The sequence below is a fragment of the Triticum urartu genome, chromosome 1A (assembly GCF_056163025.1).
Source record: "Triticum urartu cultivar PI428250 chromosome 1A, HENAU_Tu73, whole genome shotgun sequence".
NCBI lineage: Eukaryota > Viridiplantae > Streptophyta > Magnoliopsida > Poales > Poaceae > Triticum > Triticum urartu.
In genome coordinates, this window is record NC_141873.1 from 469,763,630 (window position 1) to 469,787,090 (window position 23,461).

At 52.5% G+C, this 23,461-nt stretch overlaps 1 protein-coding gene across 1 annotated transcript; it reads right to left on the minus strand.

Moving 5' to 3' along the window:
- Positions 1-20,628: 20,628 nt before the first annotated feature.
- LOC147991755 (uncharacterized) lies at positions 20,629-21,696 on the minus strand. Its single transcript, XM_087538796.1, has 3 exons — positions 21,334-21,696; positions 21,074-21,158; positions 20,629-20,942 (listed from the first exon to the last, which is right to left on the minus strand). Exons 1-3 carry the CDS (start codon positions 21,694-21,696, stop codon positions 20,629-20,631), a joined length of 762 nt encoding a protein of 253 aa, XP_087394922.1.
- Between the last annotated feature and the right edge of the window lie 1,765 nt (positions 21,697-23,461).

The window sequence follows — 23,461 nt, forward strand, 5'->3', positions numbered from 1 at the left end:
GTGGGTTTGTCATGGCAGATATCCTTGTGAAAGGACTTAGTCATGGAGCCATCACAACAGGTTAGCTTAAAGAGGTTAAACCGGACACGGGGAATTTTATACTAGTTCGTCCCCTTCGATGAAGGTAAAATCCTACGTCTAGTTGTGATTGGTATTGCTAGGGTTTCGATGACCAAGGAGCGAATCCGCTTTGACTGGCCCTCGAGTTGTTGTTTCCTGTCCTTAAACCGTGGCCGGGTCGTCCCTTTATATACACAGGTTGACACCCCCGGTTTACAGAGTCCCCAAGCCGGATCATAAATGTGTCCAGTTCGGTCTCTATACTCCCTAACTTACAATGCAATTTACATAATAAGGTCGGTTTACATCTACAGGCCTTAACTCGCCTTTGGGCCTTGGGCCTTCATAAAGCGCCATCATTCTTATGTCTTCATGGGCTTCTAATCTTCATAAAGTTAACCCGGCTACTCCTGGCCAGTTTACGTCTAGTAGTAATATCCCCCACAAGTCCTGAAATTTCTTTTTCTCCTAAACGATTTTTGTCAATACAGGCTCGCCCGCTGATTGTAGCTTTTTGGATCCGCGTTCTTCGCTTCGAGCGGTGTCCAGCTGCTCTTGTACTTGGTCTAAACGGCTGAACACAAGTATTAGCACCCAGATTCGCACTATTGGTGTATCATTATGAATTTTCGATAGAAGGAAACATTACCGGGAGATGCCTTATATTTCCCCAGTTTAGCATCGGCAGCAAGCAGCCGGCGCTGACACTTTTCCAGCTCCTGAGCTAGCTGGGTGTTCTTCTCTATAAGCACCTGGTCATACAATGATCCTTAAATCAGTTGTTTCAACTCCTTTAAGTCTCGGGGCTACTGGCATATGGTTATCAGTCAGACAAAATAAATTTACCTACACATCTTTTAAATGTTGCTTTGTGGCCCTGTTAATCCCATCTCGAGCAGCTCGGATGTACGCATCGGCCGAGTTGAAGGTGTTAAAAGACTCTTCTGAAAAGCCAGGGTCTTGAAAAATGTCCTGGCGGCGCCGATGATTCATCGCACTTTCCACTTCCGAGTTGGTGACGGATACATCATCCGAGTCCTCGGCCGGAGGACAGTCTGGCTTCGCCTCCATATCGGCCCCCGTCCTCATGGTAGGATTTGAATCCTGGCTGTGACAAGTACGACCGCTTGAGCCTCCGGATACGGTCCAACGCGTTTTTCTCCTGACACATGAATAACAGGAGGGTCACGGTTGGACGTGACTGCTCAGGTGCAGGTTGGTGAATTCATACCTCTTTGATGAGGGCACGGCTGTATCTTTGTTTGTTTTCCTCTTGGAAGGCTCGCCCGGAGTGGGGGACGCTCTCTTCGGAGGTACCCCTAGAGTAGTACGGCGCGCCAAACCCTTGCCCTTTTGAGCACAAGGCAGTGCAGTGGGTAAGAAGGAAGGAGAGATCTCTTTTGAACAATGTGTGTTCGGATCACTTATGTGTGAAGCCGGGAGAAGACCGGGGTAGTCGGCGATGATGGCCACTTCTGTATCGTCATAGCTCGTCTGGTAAAACACCCCCTCCGCAAGCACCACAAATATATCCAGACCCTCTTTGAACCCGGGATCGAGCTCCCGGTTGTGGTCCTCTAGTTGTGGGGCGGGACTATAAAATCCCTCGGTGACCTTTCGCCAGTGCTGTCATATGCAAACAAGCTAGAAATTTATCAAAGGCAATTCAGAGATGGAAGAAGTAAAAATGGGGGGGTTGGACATTACCCAGCTGGGAGGGTTATACATAGAGTACCCGTCTCTAGATTTGACATGGAGAAATTCCTTTTCCTCCCCTTTGAACAGTTTGGCTAATATCTTAGCCAAAGCGGCAAGCGTATCCGGACCTTTCCGGCCGCAGCGAGAGGCGTCGTCCTCCCCATTGTATTGCCACATGGGAAGCCCTCTGTATTGGAGTGGCTGAACCCCTCGCGCTATGGAAATCGCCATAACCTCGATTATTGTGAGTCTGGACTGGGTGAGCTCTTTTATCCTGCTCATCAGCTGACGAACCTCTGCGGCGTCTTCCTCTTCAAGACTCCGGGGACACCAACTGTGGCGTTTCTTCAGCGAGACGCGCGCAATTTCAGGGAGACCCTTTCGAATCAGGCCAGGAAGCGCAACGTCCTCTATATAAAACCATTCAGAGGGCCATTCATCCAGTGCCTTCCTTGGTGTGCCGGATGGGTATCCGGTATCGGCGACGCGCCATACATCAGCTCCACCCACTTCCAATATCGACCCTTCTTGATTGCGCGGGACGAGACAGAACAACTTCCTCCACAACTCGAAATGAGCCTCGACGCCCGGGAAAAGTTCGCATAAAGCGACGTAACCCGTAATATGCAGAATAGAGGCCGGAGTGAAGTTGTGCAGCTGGAGGCCGCAGTATTCCAGAAGCCCTCGAAGGAACAGATGGATTGGAAATCCGACACCCCTTAGCAGGTAGGGGACAAAACACACTCGCTCCCCCTCGGACGGATTGGGGAAGTCCTCTGCCTGAGTCCACTCATTGAAGAAAGCTAGCCCCATTCAAACAGGGACTAGATATGCATTGGGAAGGAATCCCTACATTTGCAACTTTGTCAATCAACTATGAGACACGGAACACCTCTCCCACTCACCTTTCTCTGGGCCGGGACGAGCGGAGGAGCTGGGAACACTGGCCATGCTAGAATAGTTTCTCCTGAGCAGTCTCAAGGGATTTCTTCTGCGTAGCGCTGAATGGATATGGGATCCAATCTCTTTAAATAGGCGCTCTTCCTTGCATGGATGGGGTGTTATTCGCAAAAATGCCCTGACTTTCCACATTCACTCGACATGTGGAGGACAAAGATTATTCAATGCACAGAAGCCAAGGAGGCGACATTGGAACAAATGCCGAATATATTACTTGGAGATCGTTGAAGGAAGAACCCGCCTTGCAATGCCGAAGACAATATGCGTGCCGAGCACCTTGCTATTGAAGACTGGTTTGGGGGCTACTAAGGGAGTCCTGGACTAAGGTGTCCTCGGGCATCCGGCCTGTTATCCATGGGCCGGACTGATGGGCTGTGAAGACATGAAGACCGAAGATTGCACGGTGTCCGGATTGGACTCTACTTGGCGTGGAAGGTAAGCTTGGTGACCGATGATTCCTTTTATGTAACCGACTCCATGTAAACCCTAGATCCCCTTGGTGTATATATAAACCGAAGGGGATAGTCCGGAAAGGACACCACATATACTCATTACCATATTCATAGGCTAGACTTCTAGGGTTTAGTCATTACGATCTCGTGGTAGATCAACTCTTGTAATACTCATATTCATCAAGATCAATCAAGCAGGAAGTAGGGTATTACCTCCATAGAGAGGGTGCAAACCTGGGTAAACATCGTGTCCCCTGTCTCCTGTTACCATCGATCCTAGACGCACAGTTCGGGACCCCCTACCCGAGATCCGCCGGTTTTGACACTGACACTACCCACTTAGCAAAGTAATCAACATCAACTAAAATATGTGTCTACCCATTAGAGGAAGGAAAAGGTCCCATATAATCAAAGCCCCAAACATCAAATGGTTCAATAACAAGTGAATAATTCATGGGCATTTCTTGATGTCTACTAATATCACCAATTTTTTGACATTCATCACAAGACAAGACAAACTTACAGGCATCCTTGAAGAGAGTAGGCCAATAAAAACCGGATTGCAATACCTTATGTGTAGTTCTGTCTCCAGCATGGTGTCCTCCATAAGCCTCGGAGTGACACTTGCGTAGGATCTGTTCCTGTTCATGCTCAGGTGCACAACGTCTAATAACACCATCTACTCCTTCTTTATAAACATGTGGGTCATCCCAAAAGTAATGTCTTAAATCATAGAAGAACTTTTTGTTTTGCTGGTATGTGAAACTAGGTGGTATAAACTTAGCAACAATATAATTAATTAGCATAATAAGCATACCAGGGAGCAGTACGAGAAGCATTTATCACAGATAATTGTTCATCAGGAAAGCTATCATCAGTAGGTAGTGGGTCATCAAGAACATTCTCTAACCTAGACAAGTTGTCTGCAACGGGGTTCTCAGCTCCCTTTCTATCAATAATATGCAAATCAAATTCTTGTAGCAAGAGAACCCACCTAATAAGTCTAGGTTTAGCATCTTTCTTTTCCATAAGATATTTAATAGCAGCATGATCAGTGTGAACAGGTACTTTGGAATCAACAATATAAGGTCTGAACTTATCACAAGCAAACACAACTGCTAAAAATTCTTCCAGTAGTAGCATAATTTCTCTGAGCACTGTCTAGAGTCTTACTAGCATATTGAATAACATTTAATTTCTTATCAACTCTTTGTCGTAGAACAGCCCCTACAACATAATCACTAGCATCACACATAATTTCAAATGGTAAATTACAATCAGGAGGCTGAACAATAGGTGCAGAAACCTAAGCTTTCTTCAGTATTTCAAATGCTTCTACACAGTCATCATCAAAGAAAAAAGGAACATGTTTTTGTAAGAGATTAGTGAGAGGCCGAGAAATTTTAGAGAAGTCCTTAATGAACCTCCTATAAAAACTGGCATGACCAAGGAAGCTTCTTATACCTTTAATGTCCTTAGGACACGACATCTTTTCAATAGCGTCAACCTTAGCTTTATCAACTTCAATACCTCTTTCAGAAATTTTATTCCCCAAGACAATACCTTCAGTAACCATAAAGTGGCACTTCTCCCAATTCAAGACAAGATTAGTTTCTTCACATATCTGCAAATCTCGATCAAGGTTGCTTAAGCAATCATCAAAAGAAGTACCGCGAATGGAGAAATCATCCATGAAAACCTCAACAATCTTTTTAAAAAAGTCAGAGAATATAACAGTCGTACATCTTTGAAAGGTAGCAGTTGCATTGCATAAACCAAAAGGCACACGTATGTAAGCAAAGGTACCGAAAGGGCAAGTAAAAGTTGTCTTTTCTTGATGCTCTTTTAACATAGGTATTTGAGAGAAACCAGAATAACCATCTAGAAAGCAAAGATGTGTGTTTTTGTATAATCTCTCTAGCATTTGATCAATAAAGGGTAAAGGGTAATGATCCTTTTTAGCAGCTCTATTTAATTTGCGGAAATCAATTACCATTCTCTAACCAGTGACAATTCTTTATGGAATCAATTCATCTTTATCATTAGGAACAGCAGTAATACCTCCCTTATTAGGGACACAATGGACATGACTTACCCACTGACTATCAATAGTGGGATAAATTATACCTGCCTCCAGAAGCTTTAGTATTTCTTTTCTTACCACTTATTTCATCTTAGGTTTTAACCGTCGTTGGTGATCAACAACCGGTTTTGCGTCTTTCTCCAATTTTATTTTGTGCTGGCAGAGAGTGGGACTAATGCCCTTAAGATCATCAAGAGTATATCCAATAGCAGCACGGTGCTTCTTTAGAGTTTTCAATAATTTCCTTTCTTCATGCTCTGAAAGGTTAGCACTAATAATAACAGGATATCTCTTTCTCATCAAGATAAGCATATTTAAGAGTATCAGGTAAAGGTTTAAGCTCAAACACGGGATCACCCTTGGGTGGAGGAGGATCCCCTAGGAAATCAACAGGGAAGTTGTGTTTCAAAATAGGTCCCTGTTTAAAGAATACTTCATCTATTTCCCTTCTTTCATTCATAAACATATCATTTTCATGGTCTAACAAATATTGCTCTAAAGGATCATTAGGAGGCACGGCAATAGAAGCAAGACCAATAATTTCATCTTTACTAGGCAATTCTTTATCATGGGGTTGTCTACGAAACTTAGCAAAATTAAACTCATGAGACATATCCCCTAAGCCAACAGAAACAATATCCTTATTGCAGTCTATCTTAGCATTAACAATATTCAAGAAGGGTCTACCAAAAATAATGGGACAAAATTCATCTTGTGGGGAACCGAGAACAAGAAAATCAGCAGGATATTTAACTTTCCCACACAATACTTCAACATCTCTAACAATCCCAATGGGTGAAATAGTGTCTCTATGGCAAGCTTAATTGTAACATCAATTTATTCTAACTCAGCATGTGCAATATCATGCATAATTTATTTATATATGGAATGAGGTATTGCACTTGCACTAGCACCCATATCACATAAGCCATGATAGCAATGATCTCCAATTTTAACAGAATTAATAGGCATGCCTACAACAGGTCTATGTTTATTTTTAGTATCAAGTCTAGCAATTCTAGCAGCTTCATTACAGAAGTAAATGACATGGCCATCAATATTATCGGCCAAGAGATCTTTAACCATAGCAACACTAGGTTAAACTTTAATTTTCTCAGAGGGAGTAGGTGTTCTTGTATTGCTCTTACGAACCACAGTTGAAGCTTTAGCATAATCCTTTATTCTAACAGGGAAATGTGGTTTCTCAATATAAGTAGTGGGAACAACAGGATCATTATAATATATAGTCTTTTCTTCAAATTTAATAGGTGCAACTACTTTTACTTCAATGGGAGGATTATATTTAAACCACTTCTCCTTAGGGAGATCAACATGAGTAGCAAAGGATTCACCAAAAGAAGCTACTTTCTCAGAGTCAAGTCCATATTTAGTGCTAAATTCATGGAAAGCAGTGGTATCCACAAAAGATTTAACACAACCAAACTTAGGTGTTATACCTGACTGCTTACCATCGTCAAGATCCCAATCTTCAGAGTTGCGTTTAATACTTTCCAATAAATCCCATTTGAATTCAATAGTCTTCATCATAAAAGATCCAGTACAAGAAGTATCGAGGATGGAGCGATTACCGGGAGAAAGCCGAGCATAATTTTTTTGAATAATCATTTCTTTTAAGAGCTCATGATTGGGGCATGAATATAACATTGACTTAAGCCTCCCCCAAGCTTGAGCGATGCATTATCGTTCGCAAGTCCAAAAACTATATATATAATTACGATCACGATGAACAAGATGCATAGGATAAAACTTCTTATGAAATTCCAATTTCAATCGGTTGTAGTTCCATGATCCCATATCATCACACAGCCTAAACTATGTCAATGCCTTTCCCTTCAAAGATAAAGGGAAGACCTTCTTCTTGATAACATCCTCGTGCATACCTGCAAGCTTAAATAATCCACAAACTTCATCCACATAGATTAGGTGCAAATCGGGATGCAATGTTCCATCTCCTGTAAAAGGATTAGCTAGCAGTTTCTCTATCATACCCAAAGGAATTTCAAAGCAAACATTTTCAGTTGGTTCAGTAGGTTGAGGAGCAACTCTTTGCTCTACTGGTCGGGGTGAAGATAGCCCGAACAAGCCCCTCAAAGGATTATGTTCCATAGAAACAAGTGATAGTAAATTTCAGCACAATATATAAAATTTTCCTTACCAAATTCCACCCACCAAAGGCGCTTCACTCTCCGGCTGTCAGAGTAAATGACCACAGGTAGCCTAGCCGGCTTCCCCTGGCACTTCAAGAAAATTATAGGCCAAACAAGCCACCAAGCGTCCAAGACACAGGGCTGCCTTCCCCTAGCTGGCTACCTCTCAAGCCGGCTGCGCAAAGGCGGCCCAACCCTGAAATCCTTGGGAAACAAGAACACGAGAAGGCCGACATCCAGAAGCCGGCCATAGAAGGGCCGACTCCCAGGAGCCGGCCCCTCAGCAGGTGGCTAAGATCTTGCCCTCAGAGTCTGCACCCACATAACGGCGACAAGACGGGGCGTGGCTAGAGTAAAGCCTGCCACCCCCGAATCCCGGCGCACGCATGACCACAGTGCACCATACGGGGCAGCCATCCCTGTCCGGCGCGGCACTGTTGCCACTATGATCATGACGTCACCCACGGCGAGCGGTCAGTACGACCCGTGGGTGGCAGGCCCCCTCGGTTAGGGAGATCCCCAAGGCGGCCAGGCTTCCCACAGTCGGCCAAGGGTATGGTCGGCTTCCAACAGCCGGCCAGCTCTCTCCCTCCAAGGAGGTGCTTCATTAAGGAGACAAGAGAAGGTAAGGCTACAGTGATGAGCCGCCTCGCAGCGGCACTGTAGCCATGCTTACCACGACAAAGCCATTATCACCAGGGGCAAGGTAACAATAACCAGCCCCCGACAAGACTCCCGAGCGGTGGGGCCGGCCTGTCGACCAAAGGGTCGGCAGCCGGCGGGCCCACCAGTCGGCAGGCCCCACTAGTCGGCGGAGAAGCTGGCGGGCGTAGACACAGACGGTCAGGGCCCATGCCCGACCGGATTTCCATTGTACCCCTGGGGGGTAGGCCTATATAAACCCCCCAGGGTTCCCATGCAGGGGAGATCACTCTTTGGATAGATTTTAGACACCACAAGGAGAAGAGGAGCGGGCTGGCCTGGCCCTCCTTCATCCTTTCACCAAATAGCTCAAGGAGCATTCTGTAGCTACCCATCGAGCTAGTGATCATGCGGAGACCCCGCAGAGCAGCATTAGGGGTGTTATCTCCACGGAGAGCCCTGAAGCTGGGTAAGATTCGCCGGCATGCATGTCTTCGCCTTATCCCGTTTCCAGGCATCGGCGATGTTTTATTGGCTCCCACAATGATAAGCCATCCATTGGCATATGTCGCACCAACCACCCGACATTTGGCGCCCACCATGGGGCCAGGTGCACCGTCGTCCGGAGACCTGCTCTGGACGGGAACCCTCTTCCTTCCCAACGTGCGTAGCCAGCCTGGCTCGCGCGATGGCGCTTGCCCCGATGCGCTGCAAGACGTCTTGGGCGCCTGCGCGGCGAGCTGCCTCGCCGATCTTCTTGGCGAGGCTCGCATCTCTGACGATCCCGCATCCGACGCAGGCACAGACTGCCCTGAGAGCCACCTCGTTAGCCTCCTCGATCAACTCCACGTCTCCAGCGAGCTTGCCGCGGACTTGGAGTCGGTTGGCTCCACCGACCCGATGCTTGTCGACTCCGACAAGGCATCCCTTGACGCCTTCCCCACCAACGTGGTGGTCATGAACGACCCTCTTCCTCGAGCCGACAGCAGCGGCAGTGCCATCACCGAGGTACTAGTTATCAGCCACGGCGCCCCCTTAGGCGAAAACGCCCACGACGCTCTGCAGGCGGCGCTGCACGACTTGTCCGTCCCTGTCCCGGCCGACGCGGACGCCAAGACATTGGAGGCGCGCTGCCTCGCCCTCGTTGCAGAGGGCCAGAGGCTCGCCACCATGAGACGCCTCATCGAGGCTCACCAGCGCGAGGTCGACCGTGCCTCCTTCGGCACACCGCCTCCTGACGGGCCGAGCCGCGTCGGTATCGTCAAGAAACACGGCGCGGCTATCGCCCACATGCTGGGAGCAGACCGCCCAGTCTATGCCACGCCTCTCGAGAACTTGCGCGCCGCCCAGGCGGCCGCAGACGAGTTGAATGGGCTGGGGCCTGATGAGCTCCCCTAGATGACCAGACGCATCCAGCGACTTATCAACGCGGCCACAGAGCGGCATGAAGCCGACGTCCGTGCCGAGAGTCCTCCCCCGCGCCGAGAGCACGGCGTGACGTCCTGAACACCGACCGCGGGCAACACCCGCGTGAGAAAAGAAAAGGAGCCGGCTGCCTGCCACAGCCGGGCTCGAATCTCCATCGAGCGTGATGCCCAGGGCCGCCCTCGAGCCGTGGAGTGGCGGGGCAACCCTCCTCCTCCTCCGCCTCGTGGGGAGAGATACCCTACCCCACCGCCTGTCACGCATCCGACTCTCAGTGGTCAGCTGGGTCGTCGCGAAGGAGTCGGCGAGAATGATGCCCGCCACCAGATCAACCGCCTTGCGCGATCCCTGGCCCGGGAAGAAGAAGATGATGTCGTCCCGTCTTGCTTCGGCCCCCGCATCCGCGACGAGCCCTTCCCCAAAGAGTTCTCGCTCCCAAGAGACACGCCCAAGTACAACGGCTCCATGAAGCCGGAAGATTGGTTGATCGACTACTCCACCGTGGTTAGCATCGCAAATGGCAACAAGCGTGTTGCCGTAAAATATGTGCCCCTCATGCTCCAAGGCACGACGCGCACCTGGCTTAACAGCCTCAAGCCTTACAGTGTCAACAGCTGGCTAGACTTCACTGAAGCCTTCGTACGCAACTTCACCAGCACCTACAAGCGGGCTCCTAAGCCCCGACAGCTGTCCTTGTGCGTCCAAGGGCCCAACGAATCGACTCGCGACTACCTCACGCATTGGGCCGAGCTCCGCAATTCCTGCGAGGGAGTGCACGAGGTCCAAGATATAGAGTACTTCACCGCCGGGTGTCGAGAAGGTGCCCTCCTCAAGCATCGACTCCTCTGCGACGAGCCGACTACGCTTGACGAGCTACTAATCATAGCTGTAAATACGCCATGGCCAATTCCTCAATGAAGACTGAGCTCCGAGTAGACGCCTCTGGGAAGGTGCTCGCTCCGAGTCCCAAGACGCCGGCTGGAGAATCTAGCCGACGCCCGCACGAGAATGACCACAAGCACAAGGCTCCCCTGTCGCCTTCCACCAGTCGGCAGGTGGCCACAGTCAAAGACGAACGATCGAAGGGCGGCCCGCACCCAAGAAGCAGAAGGGCGGCACGCCGGCTTTCTCCTACGAGCAAGCACTTGATGCCCCCTGCAAGTTTCACAGCGGCGCAAAGCCTTCAAACCACACAACCAGAAAATGCCATTGGCTCACACGGATCTCCAAGGGTGAGGGGATGGCGCCGCCTCCGCCTGCTAGTCAGCCGCCTCCGGCTCCTTCGCAGCCGGCCGCTCGACCAGCGGTCGGGGCACTTCAAGACGAGTACCCCGACGAGCATGCCGCCTACGTCGTCTTCACCAGCCAGCCAGAAGATCGGTGTAGCCGGCGCCGACAACACCAAGAAGTCAACGCAGTCGCCTCCAACAACCCAGAATTCATGCACTGGTCCGAAAGGCCTATTAGCTGGAGCCGGACAGATCACCCAGAGGTGATGCCATCTCCCGGCTCCTACGCATTGGTTCTGGACGCCACCCTCGCTACGGAAAGGCAAGCCGCCCGTTTCTCCCGTGTTCTGATAGATGGTGGGAGCAGCATCAATATCCTATAGCGCGACACCATGGAGAAGCTGAGCATCAAGACAAAGCAGCTCATGCCCAGTCGGACTGTGTTCCATGGCATCGTACCTGGCTTGTCCTGCTCCCCAATCGGCAAGATTAAGATAGATGTCCTCTTTGGGGACAAGGATCATTTCCGCCGAGAGGCGGTGTGGTTTGAAGTGGTGAATCTAGAGAGCCCTTACCACGCGTTGCTTGGCCGACCTGCCCTGGCCAAGTTTATGGCTGTACCCCATTATGCCTACCTCAAGATGAAGATACCAAGTTCCAAGGGCATCATCACCGTAGCCGGAGACTACAAGAAATCCTCTGAGTGCACAGCTGCCAGCAGCCGGCTCGCCGAGTCCCTTGTAATTGCTGAAGAGAAGAAGATACTGGACCGAGTTGTGGCCATGACCGGCAAGCAGCCGGCCCTGTCCCTCGACCCCAAGGATTGTGGTGCCCAAGGTTCCTTTCAGCCGGCCAAAGAAACAAAGAGGGTACCTCTAGACGCAGATCACCCAGAAAGGTTTGCCACCATCGGGGCAAACCTGGATAGCAAATAGGAAGGCGAGCTCGCCGATTTCCTTTGTGAGAATCGGGACATTTTCGCATGGTCCCCCAAGGACATGTCGGGTGTGCCGAAGGAATTCGCCGAGCACAAGCTACATGTCTGAGAAGGCGCGAAACCAGTCAAACAGCCTCTCCGCCGACTATCGGAGGAGAAGAGAAGGATTGTAGGAGAAGAGATAGCCCGGCTTCTGGCAGCCGGATTCATTATGGAAGTTTTCTTCCTGGAGTGGCTCGCCAACCCGGTCCTCGTGCTGAAAAAAAATAATAAGTGGCGCATGTGTATAGACTACACTAGCCTCAACAAGGCCTGCCCCAAAGATCCCTTCGCCGTGCCAAGGATTGATCAAGTAATAGACTCCACAGCCGGATGCGAGCTGTTGAGCTTCTTGGATGCTTACTCAGGCTACCACCAGATAAAGCTAGATCTAGCTAACCGCCTGAAAACCGCCTTCATCACACCACTCGGAGCCTTCTGCTACCTGACTATGACATTCGGCTTGACAAATGCCGGTGCCACTTTTCAGTGTTGCATGCAGAAATGCCTCCTCAAGCAACTCGGCAGAAATGCTCACGTCTATGTAGACGATATTGTGGTGAAGACGGAGAAGCGCGAAACCTTGTTGGAAGACCTCAGACAAACATTTGAAAACTTGTGCCGATTCCAAATCAAGCTCAACCCCAAGAAATGCGTTTTTGGAGTACCAGCAGGCCAACTCCTAGGCTTCTTGGTCTCCGAACACGGCATCGAGTGCAACCCAATGAAGATCAAGGCCATAGAGAGAATGGAGATTCCCACCAAGCTGCGGGATGTCCAGAAGTTCACCGGATGCTTGGCTTCCCTGAACCGCTTCATCAGCCGGCTCGGAGAGAAAGCCCTCCCCTTCTACCGACTCATGAAGAAGTCCACTCATTTCGAGTGGAACGACCAGGCGGACCAAGCCTTCCACGAGCTAAAGAAGATGCTGACCACGCCGCCTGTCTTGGGGGCACCGGCTGAAAAGGAGCCCATGCTCCTTTACATTGCCGCTACTAGCCGGGTGGTCAGCACTGTCATCGTAGTCCAGCGCCCAGAAGAAGGCCGGGCTCAGTCGGTTCAGAGGCTGGTGTATTATTTAAGCAAAGTCTTATCCACCTCGAAGCAGAACTACCCACACTACCAGAAGATGTGCTATGGTGTGCACTTCGCTGCCAAGAAGCTCAAGCCCTATTTTCAAGAGCACCCCATTACGGTCGTATGTATTGCCCCGCTTGCCGAGATCATAGGCATCCGGGATGCATCCGGCCGAGTGGCCAAATAGGCCATTGAGCTGGCCCCCTACGTGATCTTCTACCAGCCCCGCACCGCCATTAAATCCCAGGCACTGGCCGACTTCCTCGTCGATTGGGCCGAAACCCAATACCTGCCACCGGCTCCCAACTCCACTCACTGGCGGATGCACTTCGATGGGTCCAAGATGCACACCGGCTTGGGATCCGGCATCCTCCTCACCTCTCCCAAGGGTGACAATCTCAAGTATACATTCCAAATTCATTTTGCCGCCTCCAACAATGTGGCCGAGTACGAGGCGCTCATACATGGGCTCCGACTAGCCAAAGAACTCGGCATCCGCCGGATCTTGTGCTATGGCGACTCGGATTTGGTGGTCCAACAGTCATCCGGTGACTGGGACGCCAAAGACGCAAACATGGCAAGCTATCGTTTCCTCGTCCAGCAAATCTGTGGATATTTTGAAGGATGTGAGTTCCTTCCTATACCACGTGCCGACAACATGCAAGCAGATGCCCTGGCATGAGTAGGATCCACCCAGCAAGCCATACCAGCCGGCGTTTCTCTCCACCGCCTCCTCAAGCCGTCTATCAAGCCGTCTCCAGAGTATGATTCCATCTTCGTGCTGCCTGACCCCAACGCAGTCGGATCCGACTTGGGAAACCAAGCAGGTGGCGCGGGGACTCCAACAGGCGGCCCGGGGACTGCCATAGTCGCACCCAGCCCGGGGAATTCGGAACTCGGCCCGGGGACTACTGCAGCCGGCCTGGGGACTACATCAACACAACACGCGATGGCCGACTCCGACTCCAACTCTTCACTACCCAGCCCACCCGCCCCTCTCACAGTGGCAGTCCTGACAATAGAAGAAGTCACAGCTCCATCCTGGGCCCAGCCCATCCTCAACTTCTTAGTAAACAGAGAGCTGCCAACCGACGAGATCTCGGCAAGACAAGTTCAACGCCGAGCCGGAGCCTACACAATCGTCAACAGAGAGCTTGTTAGGCATCATCACTGGAGTCTTCCAGCACTGCGTCGAACCAGAGAAGGGCATAGCAATCCTCAGGGACATCCACCAAGGCGAATCCGGCCACCATGAAGCCTCAAGATCACTCGTCGCCAAGGCTTTTCGCCATAGATTTTTCTGGCCGACTGCCTTGGAAGATGCCAAGGAACTAGTCAAAAACTGCAAAGGGTGCCAAGTTTTCAGCTCCAAGCAACACCTGCCGGCTTCTGCACTCAAGAGCATCCCCCTCACCTGGCCCTTTGCCATCTGGGGGCTGGACATGGTGGGCCCGTTAAAGACGGCGCGCGGCGGCATGACGCATCTGCTCGTCGCTGTGGACAAATTTACCAACTGGATTGAGGCGAAGCCGATCAAAAAGCTGAATGGGCCGACTGCCGTCACATTCATCGTAGATATTATAACCCGGTATGTCGTACCACATAGCATCATCACCGACAATGGCACCAATTTTGCAAAGGGAGCACTAGCACGTTTCTGCGCAACACGCGGCATCCGGCTGGACCTAGCGTCCGTTGCCCACCCGCAGTCAAACGGCCAGGTTGAGCGAGCAAACGGCCTCATCCTCTCCGGCATCAAGCCCCGACTGGTCGTGCCACTGGAGCATTCGGCCAGCTGCTGGCTCGATGAGCTGCTGGCCGTCCTTTGGAGTTTGCGCACTACCCCATACAAATCGACTGGCTTCACCCCTTTTTTCCTTGTATATGGTGTTGAGGCCATCATCCCAACTGACATCGAGTTCGACTCGCCTCGGGTCACCATGTACACGGAGGCGGAAGCCAAGGAAGCACGAGAAGACGTCATTGACCTGCTGGAGGAGGGCCGGCTGTTAGCTCTCAGTCGGTCCACCATCTATCAGCAGGGTCTGCGCCGCTACCACAGCCGGAAGGTCAAGCCAAGATCTTTCCAAGAGGGCGATCTTGTGCTCCGGCTGATCCAGCGAACAGCCGGCCAGCACAAGCTCTCGGCCCCTTTGGAGGGCCCCTTCATCATCAGCAGAGCTTTAGGCAATGACTCCTACTACCTAATCGACGCGCAGAAGCCGAAGGCACGCAAGAGAGACGATTCCGGCAAGGAGTCGGACCGACCGTGGAACTTCAATCTCCTCCGAAGATTTTACAGTTAAAAAGCAGTACGTAGCACGCTACCTTTTGTACTAAGTACGAGACAAGGGGTGCCCCGAGGAGTACTCGGGGACTACCCTCTTTTATCTATGAAAGATGAATATCACGCATATGATTATGTTGCTACACTTGCTTTCTTCGTCCAGCACCGGGTTCGACCAGTCGGCCCGGGGACTCGCTGCCTCAAGTTATATCTGAAGTTCCACCTGCAGCCAGACAAGTAGTGTGCCGGCACCCAAGCCCCCTCTTGCCAAAGGTCGCAGCTCGAAGAAACGACTGTCCGACTGGCAAGAGCCAAGGGCAGGAAAGGATGCCCACGCGAAAAATGGCTAAGGACTAACGAACTTATATAACACGAGCCGGCCTCCCACCCCGCCAGCCGACTACCAGAGCAGTCGGCTGGCCGGCTTCCTGCTCACCTTGCTGAAATCTAAGAAAGCTCAAGTACTTGCCTTCCCAAAACGACCAAGTCCTTCTCCGGCCACAGACTGCAAAGAAGCTGTCCGGCTGCGAAGGCGGCGACCAAGGGAAGGCGGCAGAGGAAAAAGCCAAAGGATAAAAAGAAAACATAAACGGAAGCCAAACACATGCATAATATTTACACAAAAGACGTTCGGAAGGTCAGCATTCAACATAGTCCGAATACACCCCCAGTGGGTGGAACTGCGCAAATTTAAAGATTGTTCAAAGAAGTAACAAGGAGGAAAGCTAGGACGGCAGATTAAGCCAGGGGAACAACAGGCGAGTTGGGCAGGTTGGCGGAGTCGGCGGTGCCGGCTGGAGGAGTGACCGGCTGGCGAGTCTCAGCATCGTTGCTAGAAGCACGATCGGGCTGAGGCGGGCTGGTCGCTTCACCATCCGGCGCAGCGTCTTCGTCATCCTCTCCCTCTTCCTCTTCGCCCTCGTCACTGGAGGCAATCTCCTCCGCCGAGTCCTCACCTTCGGCCGGGTTCAGCCCGAACCACTCGTCCGGCTGAGCGACGCCGGCGTCATCCACCTCAGGAGCAAAGGCGCTGGTATCGATATACTCGGCAATCGCCGAGGCGCGCTGGATGATAGCCAGCCGCACCGCCTCCAGCTCCTCGTTAGCCTCCTGCAGCCAGGTTCTCAGCTGGTCCAAGTTCAGCCCAGGATACCAAGCCCGAACGAACTCTAGAGCCCGCCCAGCGCCGGAGCGGGCCGCTGACGCCTTCCAAGCCTCGAAGCGGCCGACTACGACCTCCAGCCAGTCGGCGGTCCGACTTGGGGTGCGCGGAATCACCTCGCCAGGCCAGAGGGCGGCCACCACTTGCGGTCTGGCGCGCTGAAGACGGCGGAGCATGCGATGGGCCGGCTGCAGGCGGGCTTTGTCACATCCCTAGTTCTGGTATGATCCTAGGCTTGCTTTGTGCATCATGTTCAAATTTCAAATGAATTTGAAATGGGGATAGTTGCAAACCCTAGCACCAGAGTTTTTTTCCAATAGGTTCAACTTTAAAATGGATTTTCAATGAACCCAAAATGCTCTCCAAAAATGTTCATGCTCTTTGGATAATGTTGGGAACAACTACCAGAGGTGATGCACATTTTTGCTACACATTTTGGATTTTTGAATCAATGCATAAATATTTGATTTGGAGCTGTTTAAATTATATAAATATTTTAATGGCTCCAAAAATGTTGGGAATTGGTGAGGGCCTCTACAATATTATATCTAGATGCCACAATTATTTTCAGCATTTATGGAAATGTTTTAACATTTCTTTTAGATACAAAACAAATGTCAGAAAATAGAAAACAAAAACAAATTAAAGAGAGAAAGGGAATCGTATCTCGCCTCACCTGGCGGCCCACCTGCTCTGGCCCAACAAGCCGGCCCTGCTGACTGGCCACGCCAGTCATCTCCATCCTCGCGCCAGAAGGCAGGGGCGCGTGCTCGCCGCGCGCCGGCCACCTCCTGCCTCCCTACATGTCTCCCCGTCGCCCTGAGGACGCCACGCGATCCCCCGACTCTCTCTCGCTCTCTCTCGTCCCTATCCTCTCCCCTGGCTCTCTCCCTCGCACGCACGGAACGCAGCCGCCGCGCCGCTCACCGTTGCCGCACCCAGAGCGCCCCCCTCGACCCCTCGACGTGCCCAGTAGCTCCGCTACCTCATTCTCGACCTCCTCGCCATGCCAAGCGATGCCGGACGCTGCCGGACGCCCTCACCGCTGTCTTCTTCAACCTTGGGCCACCGAGATCACCGGTGACCATGCGCCCGCTCCGACGCTTCCCCGAGCTCGCTGAGGCCACCGAACGAACCGATGTGAGCTCCTACGTGGATCCGCTCCTTTCTCCCCTTCGATTTCGAGCCGTAGACGTCGCCCCCTTGACGACCGTAGCCGCCGCCGCTTGAGCTCGTCGTTGGCGCAGCTCCCCGCAACGCGTAGCGCCCCGCCAGACCTTCGCCTCGCTCGTTAGCACACCACAGTGCTAACCTGCACCAGCCCCGAACTCCGGCAGCCGCCGGGAGCTCCATTCTGGTGAGCTCCGGCCTCCCCAGCTCATCCCACATGCTCCACTGGATGCGGACGACGACGGGCTACGCCCTGGTGGTCTCCGCGCGCTCTTCCGCCGCCTGTAGCCCATTCCGGCGAAGCACCGCCGCGCGGTTTGGTCGTCGCCGGCTGAACTCCGGCGAGGCTGACGTGGCGGCTTAATTAGCGCTAATCCCCACCATTAGCCACCCCACCAGCCGCTGACAGTGGGCCCCAGAGCCAAGTCAACCCTGGTCAGTGCGGGTTTGACCCGGGGTTAACCCCAGTGTCACTGACGTGTGGTCCCCACACGTCAGGTTTGACCTGGTCAGCCCTGCTGATGCCTCTGTGACATCACGCTGATGCAATAAGCTATTTTCTGGATTTAAAATAAATTAGGAAATTCCAGAAAATGATATAAACTTCAAAAATTCATAGAATTTAAACCGTAGCTCAGAATGAAATAATTTATATACGAAAAATCATCAGAAAAATGCAAGGAATCCATTTATGCCAGTTTCATGCATGAAAAACCAACTTATACTTGCTGTATAAATGAAAAAATAATAATGGCATGATATATACTTAATTTGGGGTTTACATATGAACCCTTGATTATATGGACTTCAACCAAATTGATGCTACATGCATTAGGGAAAATCATAGCATCTTTGAAATGTCATCTTCATGCATCATATTGTTGCATATGGTTGTTTATTGATTGCCGGCACCATTCCCTCTCGATAGGTTCTACTCCGGAAGGTGTCCCGAGTACCTGTCTGGGGAGCAGTGCTTCTTCGTGGATCTATCAGGCAAGCAAACCCCCTTGAGCGTCTCGATAAATCCCACTCTCTCGCTCCTACTCCTTTTACTGCATTAGGACAACAACGATTCAAACGGCTACTTTCTGCTGCGGTAGCTGAACCCATTCCTCTGCATGACTTGTCATTGCCACAGTAAATATTTGAAACCCACTAGCATGAGTAGGAGTTTGTTGAGCCTTGATGTGCCTTCTCATCCATGCTTGTTTTTCTTTATACCAGCTATGCTTAGAGTTGTGCCAGGTCTGATTCATCGGGAATGAATCGGAGTGGTGAACATGTCCTACCAATAAAGGCTAAGTGTGTGAACACGTTTTGGTAAAGGTAGCGATGAGAGGCCATGTAGGAGTACATGGTGGGTTGTCTCATTGGAACCGTCCCTAAGCACTAAGTTCTGTGTATGTTATCCAAGTCCAGTTACTACCACACATTGGGTTCCGGTCATCCGGCCCCTCTCGACTTATTAATCCACTTGATCTCTGTCCATGAGTTGCAACTAGTTTTTGGCGTTTGTAGGTAGTGCTACTTGTCTACCAGGTGGTGTCTGACGGGACGGGCTTGGGACAGACTAGGCACCGTGGCACGGTGTACCAAGTGGCACCCGGATGGTGGGCTTGGGAACCCTGCACACATCGTTTGGGGCCGTGAGCGACACCCCATCTGGATCTCCTTGCGGATGGAACCCGAATAGGCGATAAACCTGGACGAGAGACTTGTGTGGTTAGTCAGGTCGTGGCCGACACCCTCGCCCGGCTTCCGCTTGAAGGTTGCCGAGGTACATGACGTGTACAGGGCTATAAGTGGCGAGAGCGTGTGTGACGAAGTACACCCCTGCAGGGTCAATATTATCTATTCCAATAGCCGTTTTCCTCGGATATGGAAACTTAGAGAACTTATGTAGTACATAGACAACTTGAAGTGGATACCCTAAAATCCGCAAGATAAGCTGAGTGCTATGGATGGCCTTCTCGTAGGGAGACGAGAACGGATCCATAGTGGGGTATTGTTATGGTGAATATGTGGACTCGTGTGCGTCTTCTCACCTCAAAGAAGTTTCTGATACTCGTAGTATAGATTAGCCACTGAGTCAAAGCTGGTTTGCTGCTGTTAAAACTCCACCACCCCCTTGTTGATAATGTTGCATATGTAGATAGTTCTGATGTAAGACTTGCTGAGTACCTTTGTACTCACGTTTGCTTATTTATGTTTTGCAGTTGGTTACGCTAGTGACTTCGACGAGTAGCTTGCATCCCAGCTACGATCTTGTACCCTTGGGAGGTTCGTGTTTAGTCAGGCTTCTTAGTCTTTTCCTTTGTAGTTGTCTGTACTCAGACATGTAATGCTTCTGTTGCTTGTATGCTCTGAATGATGGGTCATGAGACCCTTGTTTGTATTGAATACTATGTGGCTCTTCTGGGCCTTTATCTATATGAGTTTGAGTTATGTTGTGATGCCATGTTGTACAGCACATACTTGCATGTTATGCGTATGTGTAACGTGTATTTCTATGTGTGGGATCCGTCAACCTAGTTGTTTACCTCTGGTAGCCTTTCTTATGGGGAAATGTGGTCTTGTGCTTTAATGTGCCATAGTAGTCTGCTACAGCCCGGTTCACCGGAGTCCTGCTAGCCCAGCACTACTGCTCCGGAACACTGGGCTGGCCGGCATGTGATTCACTTCGTTCTTGTGTCTGTCCCTTTAGGGAAATGTCACGCGGTGACATCCGGAGTCTTGCCTAGCCTGCTACAGCCCGGGTTCCCGGTGTCCTGTTAGCCCAGTGCTACAGCCCGGATTCATACGCTGTTGACCGACATGCTCGTGGTTGATTCATGTATGCCTGTCCCTGTAAGTTAGTGCCACTTTCGGTTCACGACTAGTCATGTCGGCCTGGGTTCTCTATCATATGGATGCTAGCGACACTATCATATATGTGAGCCGAAAGGCACAAATGGTCCCGGGCCAGGTAAGGTGGCACCCGTGGGAATACCGTGCGTGAGGCCGCAAAGTGATATGAAGTGTTACATGCTAGATTGGTGTGACATAGGATCGGTGTCCCGACAGGCTTGAAGCCCAAGAAGCTGCTCCTCATGTGACCGGCTGGCATTCGGCGCAATCTCGGCCCCCGCCTGCCGTCGTGCGTCGCGGTAGGCCTCGATGGCTTGGGTGGCGGCGGCTGAGTAGCCAGGGAAGTAATCTGCACAAAGAGGAAAGCAGTGACACAAAAATCAAAAAATGAATCAGATAGTAGAAGGCAGGCAAGGAAGCAAAGAAGAAGGCGGCCTAGCGTCAGTCAAGTCTTCCACCCGGCTGTAGCCTTGGGTCAGCGCCTGCCTCATCTCGGCCCAGTTTGCCGCCTCGGTCTCATACTCGGCTTTGAGGGCGGCCTCGCTGTCCTGCGTCGCCTTCAGGGCCGCCTTGTGGCTCTCCTCCTGGTCGGCCAACCTCTTGGCCAGGCGGTCACGCTCTTGAGCCAGGGTGGTGCACTCGGCCTCCTTGGCACGAAGGGCGGTCTGGGCTCCACTCAGCTGGCTCCTCAAGTCGACATTGGTCGCTGCAATACAAAGAAAGAAGTCGCCAGGAAAAGATCCGACCTGACTACTCGGTAGTCGGCCCGAATCTCGGGGACTACACCCAGTGGGTGCGCTGACGCGCCCCCACTTAAAAGAAAAACAAAGCGCTTACTCCGGCTCTCGGTCAGATCAGTGGCTTTCTGATTCAACACCTGGGCCTGGGAGTTGAAGGCGACCGCGCGGAGGTTGTGGTACTCCTGCAGAGAAGAGAAGGGACGTGAGTAAGAACAATATGGTAGTCTAGCTTTCCAATAAGTTCCAAGCCGCCTGCTCAGCAGCCGGCTCAGAACTCGAGGACTACACCCAGGGGGTGCGCTGACGCGCCCCCACGGAAGAAATTAAAAGCAATCAACAAGGAGCAGGAGGACTCACCCGAATAATTGACCGTGTTGTGAGAAACTCCTGGGTATACTGCTTCAGCGCGGTGGCTTGGGCCTGAAGCCGGTTCCGGACGTCCTGTGCCGCCACATTCAGCATGGCTGTCCCGCCGCCCGGCGTCCACCCGGACGAGCTGTCGCTGGCCGCTTCTAGGTCCTGGGCCGACGAGCCGGCGTCCACGGTCTTCTGCGCGTCCGGCACTGAAGTCGCCTTCCCCGCACGCCGACGAAGCGGCGACGAGATCACAAGATCCCCTCCCACGGTCGGCTCGCCCCCAGCCGGCTGTGCTAGCGGCACTTCAGGCCGGCATCCTTGGCCCGCTCCAGCCAGCGGCGATGGCGCCGCCTCCCTCTCCATCTTCGGCAGGCCGCGGCCGGCGTCCTCCAACAGGGGCACAGGGTGTCGGGAGCCGCGGCGCGGAGGGGAATGACGAACTGCGGATGCTGGTTCTGCAGGGCCTCCGCCTCCCTCTCCATGTCTGCGGCCTCCTCCTGGGCCTTGGCGGCCACGACGGCTCGTGCCTCCGCCGACTTCTGGTCCGCCTTTCGAGCCACCCTCTGCTCCTCCGCCTCCCACTCCTCCCGCACTTCCCGCGCGTTCCGCTCCGTCGCCTCTAAGAGGTCGGCGCGGGGATCTACCCGGCGCGAGCTTGAAGACCCTCCTACGGCTCCGACTATGGAGGAGGCCAGGACTCGCCCAAGGGAAAGAGGGGCCCTGTTTGATAAATTGAGAAAAAGGGTTTGGAAAAACATCAATCGAAGAAGAAGAAAAAAGAAAGGCGTGAGAACAGCGACACTTACGCTGAGACCGCCTGCGGCTGCTTCACCACCTTGCGGAAGCGGGCTGCCTTCGCTGCCGCCTCGTCCCGCTTGGTCGCCGCTGCGGTACTCTTGGGCTTCTTCGGCCGACTACCGAAGTGGGTCGACGCGGCCCGGCGCTTCTGCGCGCTGCCCTGGGCAGTCGGCCCGGCGGATGGGCCCGCACCATGGTGATCGGGCGCCGGTCGGCGGCGCGCAATGACTTAAGCCTCGTCGTCATCTGTCTAGTCCTCGAAGCCGGCCCCGAGCCCAGACCCACCTGCGTCGCTGCCTTCCCCCGCGACATCGTCTTCCATGGCGGCCGCCCCCAGGTCTGGGTCGTCTACATCGTCCATCGTACGGTCGGGGAGGAACTGGCGTTCCACCCCTGCGGCCTTGGCTGCTAGCGGAAGCATGGGGTTCTGCCAAAGAAAGGCCGGCTGGTCAGGAGTCGGCCACCATGAAATCGGCAACAAGCAAAGATAAAGAGGAAGAGAAACTTACCACCGGCGGAGGATTGGCGTGAGAGTACGACACCTTGCCATACTGCCAGTCCTCGCTGAGCTTAGCCGGCACGGGTCGAAGCGGCCACTCGTCTGGCAGATCATATGAGGTCGGCCCTAGAGCGGGAGCACCCGGTGCTCCACGAAGGAGGCCACTAGGTCGGCCCCGGACAGACCCTCTGACCGGATCATCACCCGGAGCCGGGCAACGGAGGCGGACGCGCCCAAAGACAGCGACCTGGACCGGAAGGACCATGAAGGCTGCCTCCCAGCCGGCGGGCCCGCCATGTAAGCCGGCAGGTTGACAAAGTTGCCTTGCAGAGCAATATTCTTCACGTAGAAGTAGGACTTCTGCCAGAGCTTCACCGACTGGATGAGCGGGATGAGCGGAAACCTGGTTGTTGTCGCTCGCCCTCCGCATGGCGATGAAGGAACCGCATGGGGCGGGCACGCCCACAACGACGGTGCCGAGCTTGCACTGAAAGAACTCTCCCCACAGTTCAAGAGTGGGGAGGACGCCAAGAAAACCCTCGCACAGGGTGACGAAGGATGACAGCAGCATCACCACGTTGGGAGTGAGGTGATGCGGCTGGAGATGATAAAATTCAAGGAATGAGCGGAGGAACCCGCTCGCCGGCAGACCGAAGCCGCGCAGGCGGTGCGAGCGGAAGATTACCCGCTCGTCCTCTTCTGGCGCCGGTGAGATCTCCTTGTCCGGCGCGAGGCGGACCCACACGAGATCCGCGCCCGGCAGCCGCCGCGTCCGACGGATAAAGTCGACGTGGTCATCGTGGACGTTGGAGCCATCCCAAGAGCTCGACA

Excerpts from the sequence above, each read along its gene's own strand:
- LOC147991755 (XM_087538796.1), bottom strand. The coding sequence starts at position 21,696 with ATGGAGAGGGAGGCGGCGCCATCGCCGCTGGCTGGAGCGGGCCAAGGA. Across the intron at positions 21,159-21,333 it reads CAACACGGTCAATTATTCGG|GAGTACCACAACCTCCGCGC; the intron begins GTGAGTCCTCCT and ends TCTTCTCTGCAG. Across the intron at positions 20,943-21,073 it reads TGATCTGACCGAGAGCCGGA|CGACCAATGTCGACTTGAGG; the intron begins GTAAGCGCTTTG and ends TTTGTATTGCAG.